General features: G+C 43.5%; 1 protein-coding gene across 6 annotated transcripts in view; it reads left to right on the forward strand.

The window, feature by feature from the left end:
* The window catches only part of CCDC62 (coiled-coil domain containing 62), a 38,049-nt gene extending 23,743 nt beyond the window's left edge, over positions 1-14,306 (forward strand). For 5 of the 6 annotated variants that reach the window (XM_083151040.1, XM_083151017.1, XM_083151038.1 and 2 more), the window contains 6 exons: positions 3,277-3,365; positions 4,700-4,788; positions 5,602-5,752; positions 10,179-10,295; positions 12,005-12,087; positions 13,590-14,306. In XM_083151040.1, the coding sequence (XP_083007166.1) occupies positions 3,277-3,365; positions 4,700-4,788; positions 5,602-5,752; positions 10,179-10,295; positions 12,005-12,087; position 13,590 (530 nt within the window). In that variant the 3' untranslated portion in view covers positions 13,591-14,306. The remainder of the gene's footprint in view (positions 1-3,276; positions 3,366-4,699; positions 4,789-5,601; positions 5,753-10,178; positions 10,296-12,004; positions 12,088-13,589) is intronic. The other variant, XM_083151031.1, reaches the window with a different exon arrangement.
* The last annotated feature ends 7,003 nt before the right edge of the window (positions 14,307-21,309 follow it).

Consider the following 21,309-nt stretch of genomic DNA (forward strand, 5'->3'; position numbering starts at 1 on the left):
GATAATTAATTAAGCCCGGCTACTGGTGGGAAGAGTTATTTTCTCCCAGGACCAGTGGCAGAGCAGTTCCCGCTTAGTGCGTTTCACCATTCCTTTTGCTTGTCTTTTCGGGGCGGAGCGTCTGGTAGGGGTGAGACAGGGAGAGGAAAGTTTCCAAGTAAAGGAAAGGCCTCCAAGTCCCATTTTGGCGCCTTCTCCACGAAACACTCCTCCAAGCCTGAGGACAAGTCCTCAGCATGATGGGATGAGGACTCCCCATTCTGGAAGCAGTGTGGGGGGGTCGCCTCCTACTTTTTCAGGATGTCTGGTTCGGCTCCACCCAGGATCAGTGGGTGAGGGTGGTTTCTTCTGGATCATAAATTTCAGGAAGTCTCATCTGGTACTATCCCAGAGACTGCAGTTTCCAGGGGCAGTGTTGGACACTCATTTACATTGAGTGTTTAAGCTAGAGGACAAAGCCAAGGCGGTGCAGACCTTGACCGTGCAGATTCTCAGTGATCTTCATCCATCTGTCTGGATTTGCCTTAGACTGTTGGGCAAGATGGTAGCCATGTTCGAGACACTGCAGTTGTCTGACTTCTTGTTCGGGAAATAGACACCATGAAATTGGTGAGGATTTCTCTGGTTCAAGAGTCAAGAGATTCCCTGCTGTGGTGGACAGACGTGAAAACTCTTCAGATGGACAGAACTTTGTTGGCCTGGGACTGGTTAGTGATCACAATACATGCGAGTCTCAAGGGTTGGGGAGCTGTGGTTCTCCATCTCAGACTTCAGGGTCTGTGGTCACAATCGGAAGCAAGCCTGCCAATAAATATCTTGAAGCTCAGAGGGGGTCTGAAGGCACTTCTGCAGGTGCAGTCTGTTGTACACCGTTCTCCGGTGGTGGCATACTTGAACCACATGGGAGGTACTCGCAGCAAGTTGGCAATGCGAGAATCTTCACGGATATTTTGATGGGCGGAGTCCCATGTTTCAGTGTTGTCAGCGTTGTGGAGGCAGACTTCCTCGGCAGGTCTGAACTGAATGAGGGTCAGTGGGCCTTACACCCGGAGGTGTTCAAGGACATCACAATGCGCTGGGGTGTTGTGGAGGTGGACTTGATGGCTTCATGGCTCAATTGTCAAGTCCCACTGTTTCTGTTCCCAGACCAGAGATTTGAGGGCGTGGCTGTGGACGCCAGGACCGTGTACTGGAAGTTCAGGCTGACATACATATTTCCACCTTTCCCAATGCTGGCGTGAGTTCTCCAGAGGATTCGTCTTCAAGAGATACAGGTAATCCTGGTGGCTCCAGACTAGCCCAGGAGGTTATGGTATTCAGACATTCTCAGATTGTCAGTAGCGCCTCAGTGGTGACTTCCTCTTCGGCCAGATCTACTTCGTCAAGGCTCGTTCCTTCATCAGGACCTAGCTCGGCTAAATTTGAGAGCGTGGCTTTTAAAATCTCATTATTAAAAAAGAAGAGATTTGCAGAGTGATTCAGACGATGAAAAGACCCAGGAAATCGGTCTCTTCAGCAAATTATTGTAGAGTGTGGAAGATATACATCAGATGGTGTGAGAGGCAGAAAGTACATACGTTTACGTTCAGATTGGCTAGATTTTCTTCAAGTTGTTTTTTCTGCAGTATTGAGTCTTCAATCCTTTAAGGTGCTACAATCTGCACTATTCATATTTTTTTCAGGAAAAGGTAGCTCTTTGGCCTGAGGTTCAGTGTTTTCTTCAGGGTGTGGTGCAAATTCGACCACCCTATCGTCAGCCGGTAGCAACGTGGGATTTATCCCTGGGTTATCAGTGTTGCCAAAGTCTCCCGTTGAACCCTTGCGTTCAGCTGATTTAAAATTTCGGTCTTGGAAATTGTTTTTTTCTTCTTGCTATTGCTTTGGCAAGGAGAGTGTTGTAAAATGGTTATATATTGCAATTTTTTCTTTATGCAAAAATGGGATTGTGGGCAATTGAATTAAATTCTCATGACCTTCAGGCTCCATGTATTGTCATGGCTTTCAGGCTCCATGTATTGTAAATGGACTTGCCAATTAGTCCACCTGACTGTCTATGAACTTTGCAGCTCATGAGTTTATTGGTCTAAGTGTTCGACTTGTGTTTTTCTCAACTACATCACCCAATGTTGGCAGAAATAATTTATAGAACATCCCTCTGATAGATTACCATGAATGTTTTTCTCTGCGATAGACTTCCTGTTGCATGGCCCATTTTCATTAAGGTGTGATATAGCTGCATTTAACGGCATGAGGCCATGATTCTTAAGGTTGCAGACTTTATTCAGACTGTAATGTGGGTTCAGAAGCTTCCTTCATCTTTCAGAGGTTCTGGAAATCTGTTTTGGGACATCCACCTTTAAATGCCACTTGCAGGTTTTTGTATCCCCTTTTGTATCTAACTTCTTCATGACCGTCTGGAAGAAGGCCATTCCCTAAATTCTTGCACGTTGAAGGTTTTTGCATAATGTTTAATTAAAGCTTGGAACACACAGGTGTGGATCACAGGGTTGAATGACATTGACAAAAGGTTGACCTGGAAATGGAAGACGCAGTAAAAGTCCAATATGAGTTTCTCATGTTTTTTGGTGTCAATGTCGACACCTGAGCATGTGAATTCCCCATTAGTGTAGCACTTCGCTGGCCATGCTTAAGGCTTGATTCCTCGACCTGCAACTGCTGTGTTCGGCACACGTTACTGTTCCCAGTCCACGTAGATTGTAAAGCATGAAAAGGTAAAAAAATAAATATTGAGATGAACACATGTCGACATTTCATAAATCAATCATTGCAATGTCAAGCTCTTGCTTGTGTTGATCCTTTTCTCAAAGTTGACCTGTTGTCAACCTATTATCCAGATACCATAAACACTTTGCAATATTATGGACATTTGTCCTTACAACGGAAATCGTAACAATAAATCAGTCACATCATATAGTGCATGCAATACAGTATAAGCTCATGACCACAAGTCATAATCCACATCCTCTATCCTCCATACATGCAGCTCAATCTGATGCTATCTTTATCGACATGATACTCCTGGATGTGGCCACTGGCAATGTATCTTAAGGTCTTTTGCAAGATTGCACAGTGTGTACACACTTTATCGTTTGTCCAGGAGTTCAAGAGAAATTGTTGACAACATTGTATCGTTTGCACATCATATGATGTGTACCCAGCATAAGTCTACAGAGTCTATTTTTATTTGCAGCCTTGCCTCCTGTGGGTGGGATGTAGACCACTGTATGCATTTACTTAACTTTATTGTTTGTAAAGGTGAAAGAGAGAAACGTAAAGATCAACTACTTCAGCTATCAAAATCCAAGCAAGACCGAACTGACACAGAACTGCAGAACCTACGACAGGTTAGCCTAGACAGTGGTGCTTTGTAATTTTTATATTCCAATCTCTTTATACGCTGTAACATCAGTCATCATATAGTTATTCACTGCATTTTGTAAACAGGATGATGAGGATGATGATTTTCTATATATGTTGTACCAAGCCCCAGTTCTATAATGGTCTTTAGCGTTTGTTTACTCGTTGGACACCGATATGTAGCAGTGTGGCTTGACACAGCATTAGGTTGGAAATGAGGTGCCTGCTCTACTGTAAAGCCAACTGGATACATATCCTGTTATGTGGACAACCCCTGTTTGTAATTGGTTCCGGAGAGCAGGAAACAATGGGCCTTATTCTGGTTTTCTCCTTCTGGTTGCTGGTGATTGTCTCTAAGGTGTACCTCTGTTCAAATCCACTAATCCCTCCCCCCCCCCCCCCTACAACACACACACATACATACCTTCTCTCTTCTCTTCGTCTGGCCCAGAGGATAACCTACCTCCTTCCTGACAAAGATTCTTCAGGCCATTTCTACGTCCATCTCTTGAGATGCAGGGGTTTCCTGGAGTCTGTTATTCCAACTATGCTCAATGATCAGAAACCAGTGATGGCCGCCTACTATTACTACATTTGGCGATCTTATGTGGTGTGAACAGTGTGGGTTCACCGCTACTTTTTTCCATCTTCCCTGTCTGCTCCTCTTCCTTCAGGAAGTGCTAGACTTGCACTCGTTTACAGAATTTCCTATTACGTACCTTTTACCACATTATTGGAAACCGTTTGCACGATTTTTGCATAAAGTAGTACTAAACATTTGCAGTCACACTTTGGCAGACATACTCAAAATCGCATGTGTAATGACATACAAAAAAAATAGTATAAGTCGAAAACCGAGGCAGAAATGTCTAGCAAGAAAGAATCATTAACAAGTAACATGAACAGGTAAGTAGTGGACACCATGCAGCTTACCAGTGGTGAGAGCAAATATGAAGTTTTTAATGTAAAATTGTATAGCCTAATCATAGCTATGTGATGACTGATAAATGGATTGTAAACTTGAAAACCACAGTTGAGAAAGGACAAAAAAGCATGACCTGTTTCATGCAGAACATCTTCTCAGGGAAACTCCTTACAGACACTTCTATCTGTACTTGACTGTGAACAAGTTGGCTTCCGCCTACGATTTTAAATGAAAACTAATTGCCATGAGGTATATAGTTTTGTTAGTAGTTTATAGAGCATTTAACAGTTCCGTAATATAAATGTGTTTTATATGTGCAAACTATTTTTTAAAAATATATTTATTGATGAAGCAACCTATAGTTCAGCATATATACAGTATGTCTTATGATGACAGGTTTACATGAAGCAACAGCATGACCTGCAGTTTCTGTATCTGACTTTGGAGAGCTCTTATGATAAGACACATGCTCAAGTTGATGTCAGGTAAGCAACACAATGCGTATGATACCTCTACACAACAAGTCCTTCATCTCTATTTAGCATAAAAGGAACTGTGATCAAGACCCGTCTTCCTTCCCACCATTATCAAAAAGTGGCTTATTCTGTATTGGTTGATTTTGTAATTCAGCAACAAATTGTATTCTAAGTTTTTCAATAATAATAAGTCCTTTTTTCAGACAGATTTTGCATGTTTCCATACTGCACGTACTCCAGAGCTGAGCCCACACAACTAATGGCGACACCTAGTCATGCAGTCTACACTGAAGGCTGTTATGGAGGAGTTTGCATGCAAAGTTTAGTGAGCACCAAAGGAATTGTATTCAGATGGATCTCTTACATAAGGAATGGGGCTGGTGCAGATACAGGCTGATTAATAACCGAGAGTATGAATAGAGCCAGTCTGGTCACAAGGGTTGGGTACAATTCAACTGATGGACAAAATCTGCATCTTTCTCTGAGCGTGATGTATGGTATAAGTATGGCTGATTAGCATACAGCTCTACCTGGGTCCATGGGTGATTGAATGCTTTAAAATGTATACTTCGCCCATACATTGTCATTTTGTTAATTGAAAAGTTCATTAACTCCTATAACTTTAATGAGCACGTATTTTATGTAAAAGCCGTGTGTAGCAGTGATAGATTTGTTGATTTCCAAGGTTGCACCCCATGCTGAGGAATTTTTACATCAATAACATAATCTTTGTACAGATCTACTTAGCCTACGAGGGACATCATGATCATTATTAAATGTAGCACATTGGAATATATTAATGCATCTGCTTTATCTCTCTAGCAGCGATCCATTAGATATCAAATCCTTGGACTCAGCAGACAGAGATGAACTCGTAGGTAGCAGACAGAGCCTCCACTCTGATTTTTTGCTAGATCTGAAAATGCCACTAATGCAGTCAACCCTCAAAGACTCAGGAAATCTCAGACACCAAGTGAGTGTTTCTACATGGCACATGGTATATTGTAATGCATCTATGAGAAACCTGGAAACATGCTGATACCGGTCCTCGAGATCTACCAATGGTCCACATTTTTTCAAATTGCCTAGCTGGAGCACAGGTGCAGTCATTACGAACTGTCACATTTTAAAACCTGCTGCATTAGTTCCTATTATAGATTCACAGGTTGCCTGAAAAACATGAACTGTTGCAGTTGGGTAACAAATAATTGTGCACCCCTCACCACCACTAAAATTTAACATTTGTTTTCTCAATGGGAGCTTCTGTTTTTTAACCTGCCTTTGCTTGGTGTGTTCTTATTGCTTAGAGCAACATCTTCATCTTTTGATCATCAGTTGCAGGTATGTTAGGATGTGGCTAGAATAACCTATATCTAATGACATCAGAATATTCACAGCAGTGTCTTTAGGCAAGGCGTTTTCTGATTTAATTAGAGGCAGTAAGCTGATTATCAGACATTGAAAATTATGCAAAAAAGCAGGAGAAATAAGCAAACATAAAAATATGCAAATTAAACTGTTCCTATATCTGTTTGATTTGATGTGAACAGATGGTTACAAGCTAATTCTCAAACATACCCTTCCTAAAAAAAAAAAAAAAACATACATTTGCATGTACTTACTTGGTGATCATGATATTAATGATAGGGCTGCATGGGGCTATAAGCAACAGATCGAGTTTATTACCATAAGGTGCTGGATACAGCAGTGTCTAGTGCAGTGATGGCTAACCATGACACTCCAGCTGTTGTTGAACTACACATCCCAGCATGCCCTGCATCAGTTTTAGTATGGCCAAATAGAAAAACTGTAGCAGGGCATGCTGGGATGTGTAGTTAAACAGCTGGGGTGTCAAGGTTAGCCATCACTGGTCTAGTGTGTACACTGTATGTTGCTGACCATGGATGCCCCCACACATTGGTACATCACTAGCTAAGGCCATGCTGCATGGCCCCCACTCCACCCCACTCTTATGGCCAGCAGTGGCAAGTATGTATGCCACATCACACAATAGGTACTCTTTACCTATCACGACGCCCATCGCGGGCATTGAATGCACTAAAAAATCGGGTGCGACGCGACCGACGCGATGCCCGCGATTTCCCATAGGGAACAATGTTAAATTTCTCAATTGACCCGATTTTTCTGTTCAATGCCTCAATCGACCCGATTTTTCCATAGGAAACAATGTTAAATGGCCCACAGAGGCCAAATAGGCACCCTAAAGTGAGAAATGGCCCCCACAATTGTTAACGCCACCCCACGATCAACGTGAACCCGAAGCGTGGCGAGCGCAGCGAGCTTGCGAGGGGCGGCGGTACGCGTCCTACGACCTTTTCATACCCCCACTATCCACGTCGGCGTGGAGTTGAGAATAGAATAGTGTGGCGAGCGCAGCGAGGCGAGGGGACACGGATACCTGTTTCCTATGGAAAAATCGGGTCAATTGAGGCATTGAACAGTAAAATCGGGTCAATTGAAAAATTTAACATTGATCCCTATGGGAAATCGCGGGCATCGCGTCGGTCGCGTCGCACCCGATTTTTAGTGCATTCAATGGCCGCGATGCCCGCGATTTTTTTACCTGCGATGCCCACGATCAAAATCGTGGGCGCCGTGCTAGGTAAAGAGTACCACACAATATATACACATATCTTATATCTAAGTACACATAACTTCATATCTTCTAGAGTTTGATTATTCCATATGTGCACAAGCAGGGGTATTCCTAAAACCTGGACTGTTGGATTGTCTTGAGGTCCATATTTTGAAACCACTGTGCAAAACCATCTTTTATCTAACCATGCAACTAGTTGATTGGTTGAATCAAAAATCTACTAATGTATAGGAGCAAATGACGTTCAGCAATTTGCTCCAACACCAGAAAATGGGTACAAACTGTAATTCAGACAAATTGGGTAAATCTGTTTAATGCTGCAAGTGGGTTCTTTACAGTCAGCAATGCAGGAGCCTATATTAAGAGACACGGAATGCTCCATAACTAATCCTCTAGAAGATGGTAATTATAGCAATGGGTTCTGGGTACCTTTAATACTCTACAGAGCCAAGAAGTTTTGTTGTTTAACCTATTAAGTGGTGTTTTTTTTATTTTAGGGAGTGCTCCCCACAAGTCAGTTTTTTTTGGAGAGTGGTACCTTTAGAAAAACCCACTGCTGATTGTCCTGGGCCAGGCAGCGCTGCTGTGCAATATATCAGCCGCTGCCTGGCCCTGCCCCTTGCTATGTGCGGCGTGACGTTGGGAATGTCATGCTGCAGACAGCCAGTAGGATGTAGCCGGGCAGCGGCTAAAGCTGAGCTCATCCCTCGCTCAGCACAGCAATGTTGCCCGGTGCCAAGGAGGGGGAGACCGTAGCAATCCCAGAAATTTTCCAGGAATGCCAGTGTTGGTACTGAAGCATAGCCTGGAACATTTCCGGGATTACCAGTGAAGGGGTTTTTTGTATCTGTATGTTCTAACACAATTATAGAATATAATTATGCATTCGCTGTCTTTAATCTCCAGACAAATGTTTGTGTTCATCCAGTTATGGATTAGAATACTTCAAGACTTAAAAGCTATTAAAATGCAACACCATCTTATAAATGTTGGCATATTCAATATTGTAAATTGGATACATTTATTAACTCAAGTTTGCATGGAGTTCTAAAATTCTGCATGAGTGATCCTGCGTTACTGTATATGTAATGTAGATGTACTTATTTGTTTCATTTGAAAGTAACTCCAGGCCCCCCCCCCCCTTTTTTTTTTACCTTGTTGGTATGGACCTGTGTGCCTGCTACATTATGCTTATATTACGTTGCTCAGTAACTAAACGAGGAATATTGATTCTCATAGGATAACAAATGTTAGAGCATATTCTATCCTACTTACAGTACATAAGTGGTGAGTTAGTAGTGCTAGGCTGATTGAGCTGGGGCTTGTACGTTAACCATAAAGCCTGTTTATAGATTAGATATTGTATTATTGCTGGGTAACCTCTTTTTTTTTTTACCTGCGTATTATTCCACTGCTCTGCAATTAATTTATAGTTAATGATTTACCATTTGATTTACACAGTAGCCATACTGTTGCGATGATTACAAGAAATAGAAACCACTGTAAATAGTAATTTTCTTTTTTTTATTCATGTGAACTGATTTGATTTACACATTAGAAATCCAGCTATATCTTTTAAGGGTGTGTATATTATCAGTTAATTTCTACAAACAGAAGAGAGTGAACATTTTTACCTACATTTAGATAAGTTATGTGTTAGGGTTATTCATTGACAATGTACAGTCATACTTGCCTTCCTGACCCTCTCCATGGAGAAAATGCTCTGTCCCTGGACTTCCCTGGTAATGTAGGATTGCCATCACCTGTGGTGAAACACCTTTCTTATCAATTACCTAGCTCCCCACATGTGATGGAAATCACACATTACCAGGGAAGTCCAGGAACAGAGCATGTTCTCCCTCATGGAGAGGGTCAGGTTGGCAAGTATGTGTACAGTGCATCCGGAAAGTATTCACATCACTTCACTTTTTCCACATTTTGTTATGTTACAGCCTTATTCCAAAATGGAATATATAAAATGTTTCCTTCAAAAACACACAATACCCCATAATGACAACATGCAAAAAAGTTTTTTGCCGATTTTATTAAAAATAAAAAACTAATAAATCACATGTACATAAGTATTCACAGCCTTTGCCATGAAGCATAAAATGAGCTCAGGTGCATCCTGTTCCCACTGATCATCCTTGAGATGTTCCTACAGCTTAATCCAACTGTGGTAAATTCAGTTGATAGGACATGATTTGCAAAGGCACACACCTGTCTATATATGGTCCCACACTTGACAGTGCATGTCAGAGCACAAACAAGCATGAAGTAAAAGGGATTATCTTGTGGTACAAAACAATATCTGCTGCTTTGAAGGTCCTATTGAGCACAGCGACCGCCATCATCCGTAAATGGAAGAAGTTCGGAACCATCAGGACTCTTCCTAGAGCTGGCCATTCATCTAAACTTAGTGGTCAGGGAGAAGGGCCCTAGTCAGGAAGGTGACCAAAAACCCGATGGTCACTCTGTGAGAGCTACAGCATTCCTCTGTGGAGAGAGGGGAACCTTTCAGAAAGACCACTATCTCTGGAGCAATCCACCAATCAGGCCTGTATGGTAGAGTGGCCAGACAGAAGCCCCTCCTTAGTAAATAGCACATGGCAGCCCAAAGTGCACCTGAAAAACTCTGAGACCATGAGAAACAAAATTCTCTGGTCTGATGAGACAAAAATGTAACTCTTTGGCATGAATTTTGCATACTTTACCTTAGTGGTGTATGGCTTAGGTATGAAAGGATATTATTGTGTTTATGTTCTTTTTCTGTACATTGCAGGAATTATGTTCGCCAACAACTAAGTTGCAGCATTTATTGACGGAGTCTCGTCAGATGGTGGCAGATCTTGAACTGGGTTCTCTGCTCTCCGGTCCCTACTGCAGCTTCAGCAAGCTAGTAAGCCACAATGTAGTAACTTGTCATGGTTGTAAAACAATAAAAAGAGTGATAATTAATAAACTTTCTGCTACTTAAACAAAATAAGTTTGACCTGGCTTTGTGATATGAATTTAATGAAGCCATTCATGTATTGCCTATTATGTACTTTTGCTGTACCTAAATGGCTTCTGTCTGCCCTAAATTAATAATAATCGTTTCCAGCCAACATTCTCAGCATTTTGCATACTGTTATGGAATATGAATGTGTCAGCTTGGGTGCCAGAAGACTGACCAGCAGTCCGGGATTCTTTACACCGATGCCTGAATCCCGGCAGCTAAAAGCCGGGCAGCAGCTATACTCCCTCGTGGGGAATAGAATAGGTGGCGAGCTGTTATACCACGACTGTTATACCACGACTGTTATATCACACCCGTTCGCTCGGACATTCATAACATTATTTGCTTCTGATACCAAAACTATAAGCATTTATATGTAGTTGGTCTATCTTTTTCTCCTGTTATAACCTCCACTGCTGTGAAAAGGATTTAGACCAGGCTTGTCCAACCTGCGGCCCTCCAGATGTGCTAAAACTACACATACCAGCATGCTTTGCCACAATTTGGCTATTAGGAAATGCTAGAATGATGGCAATGCATGCTGGGATGTGTAGTTTTAGCACATCTGGAGGGCCGCAGGTTGGACAAGCCTGATTTAGACTACATTGTGGAATAAGGCTGTGGGATTAGCAATTGTTCAATCACAAGAGCGTTAGTGAAGTTGGGCAGTAAGGCGTGGCTTACAGTCAGCATCACAATATTGTAGATGAGGGCTTTTGTAAATGAGAAATGGTGAACGATCCTCAAAATATCCACTAAAAGTGCCAGCATTGCTCACAGCGACTGTTCTTTTACTATAAATACAATCACAGCCAAGTCAGTTAATTGAAGTTTAGTTAAATATTGCACCCCAGAAACAAAGTCGCTGTGAGCGGTGCTGGCATTTTTTAGGGCTATTTTGAGGATCTGTCACAGCAACATTGGAACTCAAAGGATTAATAAAAATGTTTGCTCGTCAATTTTCACAAATTCCCTTGGCACTCAAAGGGTTAACCTTTGATCACAAGGCCATTGTCATGCTTCTGTGTTATAGTGTGTACACACGGTGCGATATGGCTTCCGATGTTGCCGATATAGTGAACATCGGAAGCCATATCGCATGCTGATTGTGTGCTTTTTTAGGGCTTGCGAGCCTGATGTGCTGCCGATGCGCGCTCCCGTTTGAGCTCAAATCGGCAGCCAAATAGAGAGGGCAGGCAAGACTATATAGTGCAGATCGCCACTATGTAGTCAAAATTGTGCCTCTTCAGCATGCCGTGCTATGCGAGTCCCGGTACGATCTGATCCTATCGGGACTCGCATAGCACAGTATATTTACTGTGGGTACACACCATAAGATCCTTTTGTCTTGTGAATGTCATATGTTTACTTTTATTTGCACATTTGCTTTTGCTTATACAGAAAGAAGCGTGGGTCATTTTAGATAGATAAAATAATGTAATTTAAGTGGGTGGGACAGTTGTAGTATTCCCACTCCCTATAATAATGATGTTTGTGGTGGTAGCCGATTTAATGTCAGGTACTGGTTTCTGTAGCAAGGACTTAATGGTTGGTTGGATAGGAGGCAGATTTTCTAATGATTGGTTTTCTTTATTTTCTTCATTCTATAGAACACAACAGAAAGCTCCCTGGAAACCAATATTCAACAATTAGATAACACGGTTTCTACAAAAGAGAATTTGGAGCATTCATGGTAACATATTTATGTAAAATTTTACAAAATATAAACTGGATTACAGGTTGAGGAATCCAATATCTGAAACCCAACATTTGTGTAGCTTTCAGATGGTTCATTATACACAAACTTTTGTTTCATGCACAAAACTATTATAAAATGTATAACATTACCTTCAAGTCATGTGTATAGATGTGGGTCCTATTCCAAAGATATCTCATTTTGACATGGAAATATTCCAAGATACAGAAGAATCCAAAATCTAAATGACTTCTGGTCCCAAGTATTTCACATATGGGAAATTCAACCTGTACAGTACATCTCATCTGTGCTGCTCTGGTAGTAGTGGGAAAACCATTACTGTAACAGGATATTCATGGTGACTTTACCTCTCTGTGCTTCTGCTACTGATGTTCACCCTAGTTATGTGCCTGGGTCATTCAACTGTTTATACTGGGTAGGTCAGGAGGACATGTTGCACATTGGATCCATGCTTATTGACATCATCAGGCACTGGATTTAAAATTGTCCATACTGTAACAATATCTGAGCAATAGGTACTATTAGCATCTGTGTTACTGTTAGATGTTTTTTGTGCGGTAACCCATTGCAGCCTCGCATATATTCCAACATACCTGTGCACAATTGACCCAGAGCTCATCTGCAATCTGCTTAGTAGGACTAGTGCCGGGGCTGTAAGGAAACCTGTGACCTCTTGCGGGCATTCCTATGCATAGACAGCACTTCATTTACTTTCTGTGTCCCAGGGGAGCCAAGGGCTAAATTTTATTTACTTTATGTACCTTTGACCTTTATTGTGTGACAGTCACACAGGTTAACTACAAGCCTAAAGGCTACACTATGCAATTTGGGCCTGATTTCACCCAATACTGGCAGATTGGGCCCTGAAATCAGGTGGAATCAGCCCAAATAGCATGTGTCTAACATCCAATCTGATGCGCGGTCCTGTGCGCATCGGATCGGACCCGGAGATCATACGTTCTGTACCTCCCGGTGGCATCGCATGCAATACATCACATGCAGAAGGGCCGCATGAAATGTATCGCATGCGATCCTGCAGCTCAGGAGGGTCATAGGGAATTGGATGCGACTTCTCCCGCAGAAGAAGTCCCATAGTGTATTGGGACCTTAATGCCCTACATAGATTAAAATAAAGAGCCGTTCTGGTTTTATATTGTTTAACCAATTTTGATCAATGTATTCAATTGTTAAGATTGCTTACAATATCACAAATATCTATTACAATTTAATTCAGATTTGAATTTATTTAAGCCTTCAAAAAGTGCAGAGTCCAGATAGCAAAAATGTTTATACTGTAATAGTCCTGCCAGGAAAATACAATGTTTCATTTATGGGGGGGGGGGATGTATTTGTGTTTTGGGTTCAGGACACATTTATATGCAGTGTATCCAATGGAACTTTTAGAATAGGCAGTACAGTTTTAATTAATTTTTTGTTAATGCAGTATGATCATTTGTGTTTTTCTTTTTGCTCAACAGACTATTTTTTTCTAACTGAAACACAGTATCAACTACCTTAAAGTGTTGAAGAATGAAGAAACCTGCCAATTCTACCATCTTACAGACTATCATTAGATACTATACAAGTTTTAAGCAGTAATTGCAACAAGGGCAATGATATTATTTTTACCAAGTATACACCAAATCCTATATTGTTACTTGAATCTGTAATTTATACACCTGTATCAAATATCATGTTTTGTGTAAGAACCTTGCAATGATTTCATGTAAATGAATACAGAGCAAAGCTTGGATGTTTTATAGAGTGTATGACAGATATAGGTTCTACATGTACAGTAAGTTGACCACTCCTGTGCGATGCTGCTTTTAGCCATAGCATTAAACACGTAGCTTCATGTAATTTACCTCAGGAACAAAACACATGCTGCTTAAGTGATTAAAAGGACATTTAGATAACCACTTTTTAATTACCCATAACCCAACATGTCCCCATAACCCAACATGTAGCAAATAGGGAGTCTAATGCTTTGCTATACAAAGTATGACGACCTTCACTGGCTTGTCCCTCACAGCACTGTTTTCTCTTAATTTAGTGACTTCATTACAGAATGCTTCTTCAGTGTCTCTAAAACTTAAATGACCTTTACTCCCCCTGTCTGTTGAGGTCCTCAAGGCCTTGTTCTTGGTAACTTTCATTCTTTATACCTTTTCTGTGAATAAACAGATAAACTCTTATGGCCTCACCTAGCAACTTCCTAACACATTCTTCTCTTTAACCAAATGTGTGTAATTCTCTATCCAATGCTACCTATGCAGCATACACACAAATCAAACTTTACTTTCTCTTTCAATGGTCCTGGTGACACAGCTCAACATTGGGATGTAGGAGGGTCCGCAGGAGCCAGGCACCTATCCTAAAGCTTTTGGAGGGTAGGCTCCTCCCTTCTGCATCCCAGATTCCTCAGTTCGTGTTAGGTGCCCACTGGAGTGGGTGCTATTCTAAATGGCTGCTGGAGCAGCCGAAGGATTAGAGTTAGTTAGGAGTCTTTTATTTTATTAACTTTTACACTAGCTAGGTAGGCACAGTGTGAGGATTCTCACTGAATCCTCACACTGACAGCGCAGCAGGAGCTGATAGAAGCGCGTCCTGTCAGCTCACTGTGCACAGGGGAGACACTGTCTGGTCTCCCTGTGCAGCGCTTACAGCTTCTATTAAGAAGCTGCCTGGGCTCCGGAGCGCTCTGAAACCGGCTTCACGCTAAGTGGGGATCATGGGGGACAGGCGCTCCGTGATGGCGGCGGCCATTTTCTGCGGAGCTTACAGGCATGTTCCAAGTGGTCCCCAGCAGAGGGGGAGACACTGGAACTTGAGATCCTGCAATGGGAGCGGCTGTCTGGGGGTGGTTGGCGCCAAAAGCCACGGACCCCGCAGCAGCAGGGACTTGGTCTCTTCCCTCACTCTGTTTTGGCGCCATTCGGAACGCTTGCAGCTGAGCTGGCTGACAGATCCTGACAGAGTGATTGGATTTCCTGGGCATCGTTTCCCCACTTCTGAAGGCTTCAGACAGATAAGTGACTGAGTACATTGGCTCTGTATAAAACGCCTGTACAGTGTGCGCTGTGACTGTGTTATTTGTAGAACATCATGTCTGAGCAACAGTCTGTGGCTTTGGGGGAGGGAGCCCTTAATGCATTGAGCACTTGCAGTGTTTGTACACTGAAATTTGCCCCTGAGCAGATGGCCAAGGGGGGCTTGTGTATTACTTGCGCTGCTGTGAGACCCATTGGGAGTGAACCCCAGAGGGTAGAGCAATCGGAGCCTGCGTGGGCCAGTGCCCTGGGCAGGTCTGTGAATGCCTTAGTGCAATTGCTGGACAGGCAGAGTGATGTGTTGGTAGCTTCCCCGAGACCTAGTTCATCATCTCAGCAATCCTCTGGCTCCTTGCCTCTGACCCAGGCAGATCCTAGCTTCTTACAGGTCATGCAGGATACTGCAAAAGGGATCAGCAGGTTTAATGTTTTGTTAGACAAATTTGATGGTGATACTGTGGGGACCCCTTAAAGGTCTTATTCAGTGCCATTGCTTGTTGCTGATGAGGAGGGAGAGTACACAGACATCCCCTGGGATCAGGGTGATGATTCTGAAGAGTCCTCAGCCTCAGGGGTGGAGGACTTGATTACTGCTGTTAAGCAGGCTTTGAATTTGTCTGTGGAGGATAAAACTCCTGCAAAGGGTGTTTTTAAACGGCAGCGTAAGGAGACTGTTACCTTCCCTGCGGATGAAGGTTTACAGGATCTATTGGAAGGGGCTTGGAAAACGCCCGATAAAAGGCTGCAGATGCCTTAGATCATTTTAAGTCTATACCCCATGCCTGAGGCTCATGCAGACCTCTGGGAAAAAGTTCCGGTGGTGGATGCTTCTGTGGCTCGGCTTTCTAAAGCCACAGTGCTACCTGTCCAGGGGGGGGCAGCATGTAAGGACCCCATAGACAAAAAGCTGGAAGGTAACCTCAAGGCAATATTTGAGGGGGTAGGCTTCACTGTACGCCCGCTTATAGCATCAGCCTGGGTCTCTAAGGCCATGATTGTGTGGGCCAATGACCTGTGTACAATTTTACATGCTGATCCATGTGTGTTGCTGAGAAGCTAAAAGCAGCTGCGGAGTATGTGCTTGAGGCTGAGAATGAAAGTCTCAAAATGGCTTCCAGAGTTTCCACAGTGTCCGTCAATGCCAGTAGAATGCTTTGGCTTAAAGCCTGGGAAGCGGATAATGAATCTAAAAACGCCTTAGAGGCTTTAGCTTTTAAAGGAAAGCTGTTGTTTGGTTCAGAGCTGGAAGAGATTATTAAGCAGGCCACGGGGGGCAAAAGTACCTCCCTGCCGGCTCCTGCAGCTAAACAGGCCTCAAGGTTTTCTGCTTTTAGGCCGTCCTTTTGGCCCTCCCCTAGAGGGGGTGCGTCCTTTCGTGGACAGTCCTTTAGGGGAAAATTTCAGTCCTCCAGGGGCAAGGCCCCTAAGTCAAAGTTTGGTTCCTTTAATAAGAAACCAAGCACCAAAGGTGAGGACAAGCATGGTATTCTAGCCCACGCTGCTGAAAAGCAGGGTACGCAGTGTATTGTGTTTTATTGAGTTTTAAAATGACCGAATGTCTTTTGAAAATAAAAGCAATATTTGCACTATGAAGCGCTTCTCTTCATCTCTCTATCCAGATATATATATATATATATTTAGCTATTACAAATCTATAACCATAAAACCGTCTCGTTTTCGAAACAATATATACAGTTAAAAAAACATTATTAATAAAACCACTGCTTAGGTTTAATATCATAAGTTAGCCGTTATACATCTAACTTTCATAGTACATTATGGTTCATCCTATTTGGGCTCTCTCACAGCCCAAGCTCAGTTTATATAGATCTTTCTTAAGGTTGCTAATGTATTAATAGCAATTTTATAACACCACTAGCTTGAAAGGGATGCAGTTATCCCGGCAGTCGGAATCCTGACGCCGAAATCCCGACACTTTCTCCCTCGGTGGGACACGACACCCATAGAGGGAGAATAAATCCACGATCCACGTCCCCCCCTTGTTGGGATTTCGGTGCCGGGATTTTGAATGCTGGGATTCCGACCACCATCCCGGTGAATGGTTCGTATCCCGCTTGAATGGTTAATGTCACTTTCTCCTCAGCTCTCTGGTATCTTCTCTTCTGGTTAGCCAAACAAGTTGTTAGTTTGTTGAAAAGGCTTTTCTGCTATATTTGTAGACAGTGTCAAGTGTCCCAATTAGAAACTCATAAAAGCAGATGCAGTATAAAGTGAAACTAGAAGATTAACCAAGGTTAATATGGTGCGCTTATTCAGGAGGTGCTTACTTAAAGCTGCTGCTTTGGTACTTGTGAGTTATCTGGGCGCCCGATTTTTGATCGGGTCCCAAAAAATCGCGTCGCATCGCGTGTTAACCAAATGGCATGCGATGCGACGAGAGCAGCACCCGATTTTAGCAGTGGACCCGATTTTAACATTGGAATCAATGTAAAATGGTCCCTGAGACCCGATTTTACATTTATTTCAATGAAAAAATGCCCAAAACCCCCAAAAAGTGACAAAAGTGAAATCCCACCCCCATTGTTAACGCCACCCCACTAATGACGCCAACCTGAAGCTTGGCGAGCGCAGCGGTACGCGTCCTCCGACCTTTTCATACCCCCACTATCCACGTCGTCGTGGAGTCGAGAATAGAATAGTGTGGCGAGCGCAGCGAGCCACCGAGCCCGAAGCGTGGCAAGCGCAGCGAGCCCCTCGAGGGGACGCCGACACCTTCACAGCTATCCGAGTCCCCTCGCGGGCTTCACAGGTGTCCGCATCCGCTCGCCACGCTTCGGGCTCGCTGCGCTCGCCACACTATTCCATTCTCAACTCCACACCGACGTGGATAGTGGGGGTATGAAAAGGTCGGAGGACGCGTACCGCTGCGCTCGCCACGCTTCGGGTTCACGTTGATAGTGGCCTGGTTGTGAACATCCGATATTATTCATCAATATCATTCATATCTGACACATTAAGGACAACAGAATTTAAGGAATAACTGTAATTATCATATATCAGCAATAAATTAGAACAACAAGAACACATATCATACAATCATTAATAGGCGTAATTACTTAGCCAACAAACTTAGAGCATGTAGAATGCGTGTAAATGGGCTGTCACCCGCCAGGCACTTTCGCCACACAAATTCTTGCATGTAAGAGTCAAGGTGATGGCGGGCTGTGCCCCGCTGGCGTTTGTTACGCCACTTTGCACACCCCCATAGTCTTTCTATATTTTGTGTGTGTGCTCCAGTGTCCGGGTCCACAAAGTTATATCTGTGATTGACCCTCAAGTGATTGTATCCAGCCCGCTCCAGTTCTGTGGTATTATAGGCACGCCAGCAATCACTTACAATTGTAGTGCCAGCCTCGATATGCTCTGCAATTGCGGTCATCAGGGTCGTCGCATCTCTCTTTTCCACAGGCAACATGAAACATTCCCCTGTTTTGCGACACACTCCTCCAAAGACCCACTGCTGTGGGAGAACTCTGCCGACATTCGCTTGTCTCTTTGCAAACAGCGACTCATCTATCTCCACAATTTTGCCTGCTCCACCAATACGGCGTTGAGGCTGGGACATGAGGTCGCATTAACACGCCTCCCGCATCAAGGCGTTGTAGAAGATAGCCGTCTTATTGCAGATATTCAGATGTTTGTCACAGAAGTCTATGGATGTCAGTTCCTCACTCCAGCAGAAAATAAATCTGAGGATTGTCATAAATGGAAGTCTGCATCCAGGGTAAAATAGTGAGGCCCGCAGACTTTGCTTTTTGCCACAGCTTTTTATATAGCAGCGCCATTTCCACTCCTTCACGGACAGGCGCATTGGGTGTCCATTTGGACAGGTAGCTGTTGATGGAAGAAGCCCATTGTCCTGCATGAACTTCACAGTATCCTCTTCCGTCTTGGGGAGGCTGAAGATACTGCCCGGCAAAGCCATACCGTCAAATACGATGAAAGGGGCAAAATGGGCCAATATCCAAAGAAATGGAATGAAAATTTCTGAAAAATACCCTCACGAAAAGTCTCATACACAGCACCACAGCAAACCACTTGTTTTCTCCTGTCAAAACTCCCTCAGAGTGAAATTGTGCCAGATGTGGCAGAGGGCGGGATTACAATTGGGCGGGATGGGTTAAAATCGCATCGCGTGCCATTGTATACCATACAATAGCATACAATGCGACGCGATTTTGTCTTCAAGGAAATTTCAGGGGAAATCGCGTCGCATCGTATTCTTAATGTACTGTCATATAATTTCAACATCGGGCGCCCGGATAATTCACAAGTACCGCTGCTTTTGTGAGGGATGGTCAATCCCTGATTGAAAGAAAGGAACAAAGTGTTAAAAGCAGCGCTTTCAATGAATAATGTAGTCAAGTGAATCAATTAATAAACACTTAGGGGGGTATGCAATCTGAGTCGTGCTCCCGCAGCCATCTCCCGATGGTGGAGATGGCTGTGGGGCCCTATTCAATGCTGTCTTCCCCGACAGCATTGAACAGGGGTTCTCGGCAGAACGAGCCCGACATCACAAGCTGTCGAGCTCGTTCTGCCGAGAAAAGCCGGAAATAGGCAAACTCCCGGCCGGAGCTCGTCTATTTCTGTCCTCAGCTCGTGGCCACGCCCCCTTCTCGCCGCTCGGCGGCCGGGACATTGAATCCCGACTGCCGAGCTCCAGGCGAGCAAAACAAGAATGGGACAGGGGCACGGCTGTCACGCTAGCTCGACAGCCGTGCCCCTGACATTGAATACCCCCCTTAATAAACAATATAAAAATATATTTTAAAAATCTATAAAATAAAGATAGAAGATATAAGCATGTGCAATTGGATATTTGGACCCGATGGTATTAATAACGGTCCTGAGTTGGATGCTAGGACCAATCTTAAACCTCACAAACTATGTGGTCAATCCTGTATTACCGGTAAGTTAGCTTCTCTTTGAAAATACCAAATAAACAATGTAGCCAATGTACTGTATACTCTAGTCACAAATCTATAGTGCCTTAATAGGTATCTATAATATAAATAGAACTGAGGTTAAATCAATCAGCAATGCAGTCACTGGTATATATGCGGAATCGTGATCCTTTCCTGAATTACAGTCTGTGTAGCCTGTACTATTGTAATAGCTGCATTTGACAGCTACAGAATGTCCTGTTCTCAGCAGCACAGTCCAGATTTCTGCTACAAATCTAAATGGATGAATGCTCACACATGATTTTTCCTTTTACATACAAGAGATTTAAGAAAAATGTTTGACTTGGTGTCTGGCTCATTAACAAGACTTTGTTCAGTTAATGGCTCATTCTTGTATATCTAGCTCTCGTTACACAATAAAGCCTTGTACAGAAATGGGCAATAAAATGAATCACTTGTTTAACAGTTGTCAACACAGACTGTCTAAAAGTACGATGTCATAAATATCGAAAACAATTTAATTGCATGATTAATAGATGCAAACAATATAATCAAGCAGTTAAATGTATATAGGAAAGACGGTACTTGTGTAATAGCACGGCGCCGGGCTATACTACGCTTTCAGCGTAGGCTAAGCTACTGTACATTGTCAGCGTAGCCCAACGGCTGCTTAGCGTAGTGACTCTGCGGCAGCCCAACGGCTGCCTAGTGTAGTTAGTGTAGTGACAGCTCAACGGCTGCCTAGTGTAGTTAGCATAGTGACTCCGCGGCAGCCCTGCGTAGTCAGCATAGTGTCCCTGTCGGGCAGCTAGTCACCCTACTGTCCCCGAGAGCTGAAGCTCTGTCCCTGGCAAGCCTAGTGAATGCCTCTCACACAGCGCCGGTAACCACCAGATCCCCTGCGCTGGCGGACGCCGGCGAAGAGGGGATCATGCGGTCGCCGGCGGGGAGGCGTTCCATCTCTCTGAAATGCAGGAGCGTCTCAGTAATTATTGTGGCAGGGTACGGCAACCTTGCCCATGTCCGCTTCAGGGAGACAGGGTTAAGGGGTTCTGTAGCACGTGCATCTCATGCACAAAGGGTGGGGGTGCGGGCGCAAGTGCGTCTCATGCACTCATTTGCCAGGGCTCCATGTTACATACTGGCAAATGCCTCCTTTTCAAACCCTCACTATCCACACCAGCCTGAAGTGTGGTGAGCGCACGCGTTACGTGTCCCCC

The sequence above is a fragment of the Crinia signifera genome, chromosome 1 (assembly GCF_055691185.1).
Source record: "Crinia signifera chromosome 1, ASM5569118v1, whole genome shotgun sequence".
Lineage (NCBI taxonomy): Eukaryota > Metazoa > Chordata > Amphibia > Anura > Myobatrachidae > Crinia > Crinia signifera.